The sequence below is a fragment of the Phodopus roborovskii genome, unplaced genomic scaffold (genome assembly GCF_943737965.1).
Source record: "Phodopus roborovskii unplaced genomic scaffold, PHOROB, whole genome shotgun sequence".
NCBI classification, from domain to species: domain Eukaryota; kingdom Metazoa; phylum Chordata; class Mammalia; order Rodentia; family Cricetidae; genus Phodopus; species Phodopus roborovskii.
Window position 1 is genome coordinate 37,172,353 of NW_026126469.1, and position 12,621 is coordinate 37,184,973.

General features: G+C 35.9%; 1 protein-coding gene across 1 annotated transcript in view; it reads right to left on the bottom strand.

The window, feature by feature from the left end:
* Positions 1-800: 800 nt before the first annotated feature.
* Zpld1 (zona pellucida like domain containing 1) overlaps positions 801-12,621 on the bottom strand; it is a 37,015-nt gene continuing 25,194 nt past the window's right edge. Inside the window, exons 7-10 of the mRNA XM_051190973.1 lie at positions 8,238-8,409; positions 7,001-7,109; positions 1,384-1,413; positions 801-1,001 (exon numbers count right to left, since the gene is read on the bottom strand). Coding sequence (XP_051046930.1) covers positions 826-1,001; positions 1,384-1,413; positions 7,001-7,109; positions 8,238-8,409 — 487 coding nt within the window. The 3' untranslated portion in view covers positions 801-825. The remainder of the gene's footprint in view (positions 1,002-1,383; positions 1,414-7,000; positions 7,110-8,237; positions 8,410-12,621) is intronic.

Consider the following 12,621-nt stretch of genomic DNA (forward strand, 5'->3'; position numbering starts at 1 on the left):
ATGACTTCTGAATTAAAAATAAACTTCCAGAATGCCCTTGCTGCTGGACACATAGAATGTTTACCTGGCAGGAGGACTAGTCTGTGCTAATGCTGTCATATGAACCAGGACCAAGGCCTCACAAACATGAACATCCAAAGGAATAATTTTCTAAGGACACACTGTATCCTTTGGGCATTAACAACTACTTTTACCATTTTTTTTTACAAATATATATCCCAAGAGTGTTTTTAGTTTTGTTTGGTGTTTTCTTTTTAAATAAATGTCATCAGGAATAAAAATCAACCCATGACACAGGCAGGTCAATAGAAATAGTAGTTAAATCTCAGGTGCCACATTAAAATGTAGCCTTAAGCTTGAATTAGCTGGAATAAAACAAAAGTATATCTTGGGAACAGATATACAATTTAATATTACTGTATTGGGCTGAACTGTTTAGCAGAAAATGAAACAAATTATTTTCCCTCTGTGTTTACATTTATGTCTTACATCACTAATTAACAGAAATTATAAACAAAGTGAGAAATGACTGACCTTTTAATATCCAAGTCCTGAATATTTGTGTTTATTGTCAATGTTCCCATTGATGATAGAAAAACAGGCTTGGCCACTTACATAGGTGGCAGTAACTATATCATCAAAACTCTTTCACTATCTTATCACTCATGAGCTACAACATGAAATATATCTAAACTAAAACAAAACAAACAACAACAAAAAAAAATATCCCTCAAATGTGGCTGGCATTCAATTCAGATGGAAATCTGAACTCAGTTATGTGGAGTAGTAAATGAAGCCTTCTTCCAGGAACAGAACCTGTCATTGTCACTCAAAGGCAGGATTTCTTACACCATTCAATACCAAGCTGCTGGAACCCTTTCTGTGTAGAAGGGCCAGTGAGCACAAGAGGAGAGACAAGCTCATGACTCCCAGAATGACCATTCCTGATATCAGAGAGCTGGTGGTGGCATTCAGCTGGAAGGGAGGCACACTCAAGGAACCTGCAAGAATCATACATGGTTAGAAAGTCTTCAAAATGTGTTCATCTCACCACCTTCCACTCTACTCTTACAGATTAGCCCTTATCACTACCTCCCAGCATCACACTGGAGTATGCAGTAATCCATTAACTATAATTTTACTAAACACCTGAAGTATTGTATGGTAGCCCATAAAAAGGCAAAAAGAGCAAAAAGAAAAGCTAAAAAAATTCTATAAAAATTGACCAACACATCACATATGGGTTTAACATTCCTCTGTGAACTGTTATTTAAAATGTAGCAAACTTAAGCAAATAGAGCTCATTATAGAGTTGACTACAGTTTCGTAACAGATCACCAAAATATTTTGAAACATTAGATTTTTATTTGCTAATTATCTTACCAAGCTGTGAATTGTTGGTTGGAGTCTCATCTGAAGAGAGAGAAGAGAAAAACAGAAGTGAAAATGTGTCTCCAAACATTTGCTTGTGTGTATTCTAACTCCTTAACTGTGAAACTTCAGCCCTGTTTATTTTCTTCACCAGCCCCTCACCTAAGCACCGTGCACAATTCATGAATGAAATCCTGTAAACATTTCTGTTTTTCTATTGTTTACTCCCCATATACCAGATTTCATCCACAAGTCAACAAATAACATCACAAAATTTATTAAACTGCATTCTTTCCTGCCAACGTTGTTTCATCATTTTCTCTTTGCCAGGTTAGTGAGGGCAGTAATTGTTAACAGCTATTACATTTTATATGGGCCTATAACCTGCCATTTGTTATTCTGTTGCAGAGGAATATTCATTATTTGGTGTCACTCTATTTTAAGTGTTGCCAATTTGCCTACTATAATCTGCAAAAACATCATTCTGAGATCCAAGAAGATGAATTCACTCTCAATAACCAAACAAAAGGCCAATTGGACTGCAAAGCTTGAGCTGAAGTTCTAGCTGTATCTTTTACGTTGAAGATTAACACAGTTGATGCTAATTCCTCTTTGGTGGACATGACAGAGACAATGAGCACACTTTCTTAGTTTCCCCATTCATATTGGAAAATTTGCAATCATGTTAAAATTAACCGTTGAACCAGCAGCTAGAGTATTTCATATTCATGTTAACAGGTACATGTATGTTTGTGGTTGTTATTTAAATCATAAGACATATACAGTAGACTACAGACTATACTCATTTTTTTTCCAATTAATGCATCTGTAATTGCGTAGCACCATAGAGTTCATGAAGTGCTATTTCATGCATTGTCACATTTAATATCCATTATAGCCCTGTGGCTTAGATATTATTGCTACCCCCATTATACTGCTGAGTAAACCACCCGGGGCCTTTGCCTCCATGGCAAAGAATACATATGCTAAAATCAGGACTCCAGTTCAGAGGCTTTTGTTCTAAAATAGTATAAACTGCCTGAGTATAGAAAATATTTAATAGTCAGGATTATTAATCTCCATAATCAAACATATTTTCTATAGTTGGCCCTGGGGAAATATATAAAATATCTGATTCTGTGTCTTTTCAAACACTTTATTGATAGCAAACATTACAGTTCTGTTACCGGGTCCTGAAATACAGATTTCAAACTAATATGGCACCCTCTCTGGGAACTCTTTACAATGCACATGTGCACACATTTAGGAGACAATTTACAATGTTCATTGATACTCAGAGGAAGCTTCACAATGTACATTGGTACTCACTCAGGGGACAATTTACAATGTTCATTGATACTCAGAGGATAGTTCATGATGTGCATTAATACTCAGAGGATGCTTACAGTGTACTTTGGTACTCGTACAGAGGATCATTTACAATGTGCAGTGTATTGTAATAGCACAAAAAAGAAAAACAACATTCACAGGAACAACCTAGCCTCCTTCCTAGGTCTCTTTATAAAGTTGCTTCCTTTCTCATAGAAATAAATGGGGTGAATGGACTGTGGCAATTCATCTGAAAGATGTCCACGTCCTGTGCACTGGATAAGCTGGAATCATTTTTATACATTCTCTGGGAGGGGATGCATTTAATTCCTTTAAGATTGCTTTGAGTAGAAAGCTCCTACCTATGATGTTTCCAGCAGCAGAGATGCTATGACTATATAAGCATCACACACACACACAATTTTCTGTATCCTAAGTTAAAAGAATATCAGAACATCTGCATTCCTAGTACCACCCACTACTGAAAAAAAAAAAAAAAAAAACGAAATATTCTGGATATTCCAATGAATGCTTTCTATAAACAAAATGTCCCTGTGCATTAGGAACAAACCCCTTATGTCAAATGAAAACACTAGCTCCAGGTTCTAACACAGAGAAAATGAAAGCACTGCTGTCAGAGAGCTGAAATCAAACCCCATTCTGTTTGAATGCAGCGTGAGACTGCATTTAAATAATAGATTCTTGTAGAGAATTGCCCTTGTGTTTCTTGTTGCTAATATGTTTTGTTGTTGTAATTAAATAAATAAATAACACTTTTCAAGCCCAAAGAAGAAGCAGATGTGTTAGGTCACCATTCACTTCTGTGTTCCCTCCAGTTCTTTTGGTCTTGATGTGTGCATATATACTAAAAGAAAGGCGTGAAGTCTGAAGGAATCAGATAAGTTTGAATACTGAACTTAGTGAGATCTTCAATATATGTGTGCATATACAGCTGTCTGAGGCTAAAGGCAATGGTGGCAGAACCACAGCTGTTAAAGCTGGAAATGGCACACACTTTGCTATTATATTACATGTTTTCTTCCTATCAAAAAAAAAAAAAAAAAAACCAAAATTGTACTAAATGAAAAATATAAACATCACTCACTGGGGAGATATACAGAGAATAAATATTTCCCTTATCTCTAGCAAACTTAAAAATGTTTAATTTCCTATCCCATAAAGTGCAGCCTTTATTTTATATTTTAAAAATCACTGAACTTTTTAAATTTTCCCATTGTATAATGCGGGTTAACAGTCTAGCCCTGAGCCCTACAATCATTAAGGGGCCACATCATGGGTCAGTTTCCAGCTGAGAGCCTGTCCTATGAAGGGACTAAATAAGCATGCTCTTATGAATTACTAACTACCCATAACACTGCTTGAACAAGACAGTGGCTTTGGGTTATTCGTAACAACTTATGTTAACAAAACAATTTTTATTGTTTTCCCGAATTTGTAGTATAATTATTTGCTACAGGCAATTGTCTACCTTAGAACTATCAATGTTTGAAAGCTTTTAGTAAGAACAGTGCAAAAATTTTGAGGATTTTGCATTTTAATAAATTAGCTAACAAAAGGGTTAATGTTATTGAGCAAAAATAACCAAAGCAGATTTGATTTCACTTAGAAGCAAAACAAAAAATATTCCTAAGAATTTTCAACTTATTGAACTTGACCCAAACCAGCTACCTTGGGTCAGGGAAAGGTTCCCTGAGTAAATTGAGCAAAAGGACTTTGGAGACAGCAAACCAAGCCTGATTTGGACTTTTCTATAGAAAACCCATCATTAGTCCTGAAGCGATAAATTTTAAATGACTCAAGTGGAAACTACTGTAAGAAAAAGAAAAAGGGATAACTTTGGCTAGGAAGCTTGCATGGGATTTGTTGAGGGTAGACATGGCTTGAAGTCTGCATTCTTGTGGAATTTTAGGAGTGCATGGATCTTGCATTATTACAATGTTGATATATTGAACTGTAAACAATGAGGCCATTTAAAAGACCAACCTCACACTACTTACCAAAATAACAGGAACATAATATGAGTGATCGAGAAGGACACAGAAGTGTCTCAAAGATCTGAAAATTATCCTTCCATGTTTTGTCAATGGAGAATGTGTCAGATTAGGGACATGCTTGAGGTGGGAACAGTTCATAAATCAAAAGGGAGGAACTCTGAGCGTGACAGCAGAGGCAGTCTTCTGGGGCTCTCATGCTTTAAGAATGTAGACACTTTTGTAGCTAGAGAATAGCAGGTCAGAGAAGAGTACTTGCTACTCTTCCAGAGTATCCAAATGGGGTTCCCAGCACTCACATCATGTGGTTCATAATCACCTGTGACTCCAGCTCCAGGAAAAGCTGATGTTCTCTTCCAACCACACATATGTGTTATACACTAGAGAGTCTCATTCATACTGATAAAAATATTTTTAAAAGAAGAGATATTTTAGGGATCTACACATGGGTTTTGTGAAATCTAGAAGCCTGAATGGCTAGCTTAATAGGGCTTGATGGTCTTAAATTTGCTGTGATTTTTGAAAACTATCTTACACTAACAAATATTCAAAATTTATGTTGTTTAAATTTTCTTGGGCTAGGTATGTAGAAAGCAGGATCACTAACTAAAGCATCTATCCAAGGTGGATACAGATATCTCTTTCAAAGTTCTTTTCTAGTAAAAACAATGACTCTACATTTGTTTGCCTGCCCTGAAGCATTTCTAATTTCTGGAAATATGAGACTTCCATACAATATAATTCCATCAGCAATTTCTTGTAACTAGTTATAGACAATACTTGGGTCTTTCACAAAACCCTAAGTAGTCATTTTCAAAACATTCAGGCAAGTCCTCAGAGAGTAGAGACCAAGTTTGAAATTTTACATTTAATAATTTTCTACATTATTTAAAAGTCCTATTAGCGTCTTTTTCAATAATGATATGCTTAAATAAACACGAGGAAGTGAATAATTAACTCAATTTCATGCATATTTTAGGCTAAAGTACTTTTTACTTAATTATTTATGGATCTCAGGCAAACTTTTTTTTTTACTATTAAGTAGGTGACATTGGCAAAAAAGGTAAAGACAAATTAACTGAGAGATAATAACAGCCTTACTGCTAATACAAAATTGAGAAAACATTATTAACATATAACCAAACCAAAATTGCTCTCTTTATTTATTTTAGAACATTTTACCGCTACGTTATAAAGAATCTCAAAATCTACCTTTAAAAACTCTGTATTTTAATAAGAAGAATCATGTCAGGTAAATATTGTTATTAATCACTAGTCACATGGCTTTTTAGAATAAAAGCTAGACCTAGAGTCAAGTGTGTCCAACTTCAGTTTCACTGTTATTTCTACCTGCTTTATCCAGTCAATTCTGGAAACTTCTAGCTTCATACAGAATTAAAGCCATATCTCTTTGTCACATCTGTGTGGTTTTTTACATAAATGTATGGGGAAAAAAAAACTGTGTCCTTGAGAATATGTGTATTAACCCCATGTCCATCTGCTCACATAAATGTGTAAAAGGACAATACGAAAGCAATGAGTCAAATGGTACTCAAACTGGGCGTCTCAACAATGTTTACTAGGATAGTTTTCAAAGACAAGAGATAGCAGAGTTTCTTGGGCAGTAGGGTAAGGAAAGGCTCCTAGAGAGTGTAACTTTAGAAAGAGAAGTGATGCTTTTCTAAAAGATCCCATCTTGTCTATGTGTTCATATGCACACATGTGTGCACATGGGAGTGCTAGTGCCCCTGGAGGCCAGGTGCATCCTGTGGTTACAGGATCTGTGGTTACAGGAGACTGTGAACTTAAGTGGGAGCTGGGAAGCAAGCCTGGGTACTCTGCAAGAGCAGTGAGTGCTCTAAACTATTGAGTCATCTCCAAGGAAACTATGTTAGAGGATCAGGATTGTATACCTATGAGGCTGCCAGGCTTATGACAGTGCCTCCTGCTGCTCTAGTTTAACAAGGGAAAAGGTGGATACAAGCCACACAAATAAGCCACAAGGGGAAGCGAATAAGCAGGAAGCGTAAATTGGAGGCACAACATGAAACTTTTACACTATGTGTGTTTTCAGAGTGGGTGGGTGGAGTGTAAAACAAAAGGAATGTAGGGAAGACACATTGCCTCTGGCGTAGACACTGAGTAAATGGGAAACTGCTGTGGTATTAAAATTGTTCACCAGTCTCACTGCTAATGCTCTTTAGAAACCTGGAGTTCCCCTTGGAGGACAAGTAGCTGGCCATTTTGGCTTCCTCTCCTGTTGCATACAAAAGGAGGGGCTTTCTTACCACTGCGAGTGATGATGGGACCAGCAGACAGGACTGCATTTCCAGAAGTGCTCTGGGGAACCCAAGTTGTCCTGCTCCCAGCGTCTCTCCTTTTTCTGTTGCTACAAATCTGAGATGTTAATGAAAATAAATGAATTTCCACACCAGCACAAAATTGTTTCTTTATGACCATTTGGAAAGCAGATTCTTTTGGAAGACATACCACATGTTTAATTTTATTCATTTCCTTCTGTGCATTTATTTAATTACTCTGCATATAACTACTCCAGTGTTTCTTCTTCTGGCTTGAACCACGTTTCTTATTTCCTCCCCCGCTGTAATTGTGCATTGCCTCATTAGTTTACATAGCTCAACGGCTCTCCTGAAAACTAGCTGTGTTTATCAAACTTTGTTACTTTTATGTCTCTCAAGCTTTTAATAAATTCTTTCCTAAAATGTTGGCCAGCACAGACCCACGGTATGTGAAGTCTGTGTTTGCCTCCATCAGATGCAGTGAGTTATGACTAAAGAAATCAATGACTTGAAGAAATAACTTCATATTTATTGCATAGATTGGGTATTTATACAAACATATTAAAGTTAATTTTCATTTGAAAACCTGCTTATATTTGTTCTCAGGTTAATGTCAATGTTGCAACACCTATATTTTGACTGTGGCTGCATCTCATTGGATCCAGATCTTTCAGTAACTTTATTTTTTAGCTGAAAGGATTCCTGAGCCATCTGGCGCTAATCTGCCTTCTAGAACCAGCCTAACCCTCCTCATGTCTCCCTTGGTCTTCTGCTCCTCCCACCCACATGTGTCTATAACTCCTGAGGGTCCTTTGGAATGGTCTGTTTCTCACACTTGATCTTTGCCCTGCTGGAGTTCATCCATCCTCAGAATCACAAGCCAGACCATCTCCTCTGCCTGTCACTCCAGTCTGTCCTCTCCTTCCTCAAACAGCAATCACTCCCTCTTACTTCAACCCAGGTACTCGTCTGCCTTTGCTATGCCTGTTTTAGCTTTGTTTTTGAACCATTCTTTCCTGATCCCAAAAGAAAGATAAGCCAATTGAATTCAAATCTATAATAGTTTCATCACTACATCCTCAGCTTAGCACAAAGTAAACATTCCACAAATCCTTATTGGATGGTCAAGTCATAGCTCCCCCTGGCCTATGACTTTAAGGATACTGAATAATCTTTCAGGTTAGATTAATTCAGTGAGTTAAAATGAAATTGCTTATAAACGTACTGGCATGAGGAGGGGACAGTCATCAGCTCTGCAGAGTTTTGTGAGGCAGTGCAGGAAGACAGTGGACATTTTCTGATTCTTGTGTTTCACAAAACGGAACACTTCAAATGAAAAGCGGCCCCGCTGGCTTCTGCCATTTTCGATGACAGTCGTCTGAGGATCTTTGTCACAGCTATATTTTAGGGAATGTGAAAACAGGGCATCATTGTAATGCACCAATCAATTGGGTCTTGTAGATTAATTTCTGTGGTACAAAGGATATCATCATTATATTATAAGCAAAAAGGAACTCTCAGTGTTGCAAACAAATTGAAAGAATATATATAAAGCAACCAGTTATGACAAATACGACTAGATTGTAAAATGTAAGCAGAGCAGTGTTTGATCACAGGATTACATGCAGTTTTAGGAGCGTCATGCTATCTTAGGATTCAAAAGTCCAAATAATATCAAATAAACAACGCAAAATCATCTTCCTATCCACACCACATCCACTTGGAAACATTATAGAAAAGATCACTATATTTATTTTCACTTGGTACTCTCCCAGGATCTAAACAAAAATAAGTATATATTCATGTAAGAATATATTGTTACTTTAATTCTTTATTATTAAGTTACCAGTTCATTCTACAGATCTTTCTATGTAGGTATTTAAATAGCCCCCTCATTATTTTTAAACAACTGTATAGTGTTCCAGTGTACATGTATGCTAGAATTATTTAGTCATTCCTTATTTAGATACAATTGATTTCTTTGATTATTCATTCTAATAAAAAGCTAATGGCCTAGAAGTACATTTTAAATGTGTACAAATAATGCACAGATCTCTAAGACAATATATACTGCCACATTGTCTTCTATAATAGTTTCATTTTGGAGATATATACATGTATGATACATAATATACATATATATTAGTGTATTGTTCTCTGTTTTATTGATAGTAATAAGAAAATATGCCCATGTAATTTTAATGTAAACCGTTCTTACCAAAAATGAGTTTATCTCTCTTTTCATATATTTTGTGAATTTTTATTTTCTTTACCTATATGTAACTATGGCCTTGGGCTTCATTGTTCTGATTCATGAAAGATTCCTGATTTGCTACAAATATTGCAAGTTGCCTTATTTTGTTGTTTGGCTTTATTCCAGGGTTCTAAAGATGTTTTATGTATTTTATTCTGTTACTTTTAAAGATAAATTTTATGCGTTTAAATTCATACTCTATTGGGGTTTTACTATACTGTATTGAGTGGAGTATAGGACTTATACTTTTCTCAGTTATTTATTCCCCAGACCTTTTCTTTTCTCCTTGAATTCCTGTTCGTCCCCTCACACTTGGGGTGCTGTACTCGGTGAGACACTGAATTCTCCTCTTCTAAACTTACCACTTAGAACTTACTGTTCGTTTCTAGCACAACACTGCATCCTTTGCTAATATTAGGGCTTTTGCTATGGGATGCTGTGGACCATGCTCTCTGGTTTTCATACTTACTCCCTTCCTGACATTTTGCATTTTGTATGTATCAGCAAGCCAATTTTTTTCTTTATCACATTATACTGTCACTATTTTCCCCAAATAATCTTTATCTTAATGTATTTTAAATAGTTAATGTATTTCATTTTTAAACTCAAGTATTAGTTCTGAGTTTTAGAATGTCCATGTGACAAGACATTGTATTTTATGATATTATTATAATCTATCTATCTATCTATCTATATATGTATGTATGTATCATTTGTGTATGTGTGTGCATGTGTGAGAGTGTGTGAGTGTATTTGCACATGTGTGTGTATGTGTGTGTGAGGGCATGTGTGTACATGCACACTCACATGTCTGTGTGTGTATGTGTGTGCACATGCGTGTGCATGTGTATGCATCTCTGCCTGTATGGATGTACATGCCCACAGAGTTCAGACGTTGAGCTCAGTTGCCTTCCTCAATCACTGTCTATCTTATTCTCTGAGAAATGTTCTTATTTTCTGATCTCAACTAAGTTTCTTGAGGAATAAAGTCTCCCATTTTTTAAGATTTTTGTCTATGTCTTTTTCAATTTCTTCTAGTTTCTACTTTAGGAAACCTTAAATTTCACCTAGCATATATTTTCAATAAATCAGTGTGATTATTTTTCATCTTAGGAAAGTACTCTTAAATTATATTTTAAAATAATGTTCTATTATTTTGGATTCTTTTGGAGATATTTCATTATAATACATTGTATTTATTTTATATAATATAATACATACCCAATGCACATATGCATACATGAATATATGTTTTTATTCCCTTTATCATCCTTCTTGTGTGTCTGTCATTTCTACATCAGTCTCTTCTTTTTGCTTTTACAGTTGTTTCTTTTAGCTTACATTTATTATTTTGTCTTTCATTCTTTATTTCTTATGCTCTATTACTCTGTGGCTCTCTCTACTCCTATGATAATATTCCATTCACATCTTCCTTTTCATCTAAATTTGTCCAATTCCCTTTTCACATCCTCATAGCTGTATTTCTATTTTCACTTTCCTACGTTCCTATAATTCAATCACTGTGACTGAAATACCCTTTTGGTAATTTTAAAATCACTCTTGACATGTTCAATTACAACACTTTCCTATTCTATGCTATTTCCTTCTGATAAATTTATATTTAAAACTCTTTTTCTGGTATTTTCAACTTTTTCTTCTTTTAGTGCATTATAACACTGCAAAGAAATGGCTGCCTTTGATTGTGCTTTTTATGAAGTGTTTGGATTCAGCTGGATTTGCTACTTTCAGAGATTCCTGCAGCAAAGTAGGATGGTAACAGCCTTCTTCACAGTTGTTTATGCTCCAGGACTCTGTGCCTCTGTTTTATAATGACAGATGTGTTTGACTCCATTGCAGTTCTATAGCTAAATTTCCTCTGCCTGTCTGAGATTGAAGAAATTAAGAGAATTTATTGACCACCCAGTGCTACAAAGGGAGGGAGGGGCAGTCACAGGTGAGTCTTTTGCCTAACAGGTTTCTTTCCTTCCACTTAAACGAGATCTACCACTGTGGAGACTCCAGGAACCCTCTCCAATGTCATCTCTCATGTTCCCCATCCATAGCTAATGTTGGACCTCAGTCTGCTCCCAACAGCTCCAATTCAAAGAAGACTCCTAGCCACATTCCTCAGAGTTGCTTCTCCAATTTGCCATCATTAGCACCCATATTTTACCCTCTAAAACTTCCAGTAAGAAACGAGATTAGTTAGAAGTTGCCACCATATTTATTCCATGTCTCATGATCACATTCCATATAACTAATTTATGGTCATTATAGAAATGTTAGAAAACAGATATCAAATCAAAATGAATCATAATCCTTCCATTTAATAAATATTCACAGTGAACTTTTTGGCTTATAGTGTTTTCCTTTAGATAAGTGAGTCTCACAATATACAAAAGTATATATTTGATTCTTAAACTTTCTTTCCTAAATCACTTACTTTTTTTTTTTTTTTTTTTTTTTTTTTTTTTTTTGGTTTCTCAAGAGGGGTTTCTCTGTGTGGCTCTGGAGCCTGTTCTAGAACTAGCTCTGTAGACCAGGCTGACCTTGAACTCACAGAGATCTGCCTGCCTCTGCCTCCCAAGTGCTTGGATAAAAGGGGTGCACCACCAATGCCCAACTATACTTACATTCTTAAACTTCAAGAATGAAAGTATCAAGATGATGAAAGGGGAAAAAGATAAATTTGCTTAATTTTTTCCCAATTTATATGTCACCATATGATAGCAGCACCAGTGTGAACTCCCTGGCTTAATGGTCCTCTGACATTCACTTGGTCATTGTTTTTCATTGCTGCATATTCAGCTTACTCTCATGCTTTCCATTTTAATAAAACTGATAGGCTAAAGTATCATAAATACTGCAAAGAACACTTCCCAATTTGGAAAAGTAGAATCCAACAATGTGAACTCGTTTAAGCCTTTTCATACACACTGACAGTATTTTTCTCCAAAATATTCCTGAGATTAATATTTCCAGCAATCTAATATATTAAAAGTGGTAGTTTGGCCATACTCTCCAGACACCACCTTAACCTTGATTAGCCAATAAAGCACATTCTTTAGTTTTCCATTATGTTACTCCCGTCATGTGTCAATAACTGCAGTGATCTGAGCCAACGGCATTTTACAAGCATGATTAGAAGACATTGCTTAACTCTCAAGTCTATTCTGTTGTCAGATAAAAATGCTGAAAGGGAGCTGGAATGATTGAATGGTTTTATGATCAATGCCCCCTTTCCCTGGACATAGATTGCATTCACTCTATCACTGTCTATTGGGGAGCAAAGTTGAAGTTATTGGCTCTGGTATAAAGGAGTAGCAGGCTTATTATACTTACATAATAAATACTG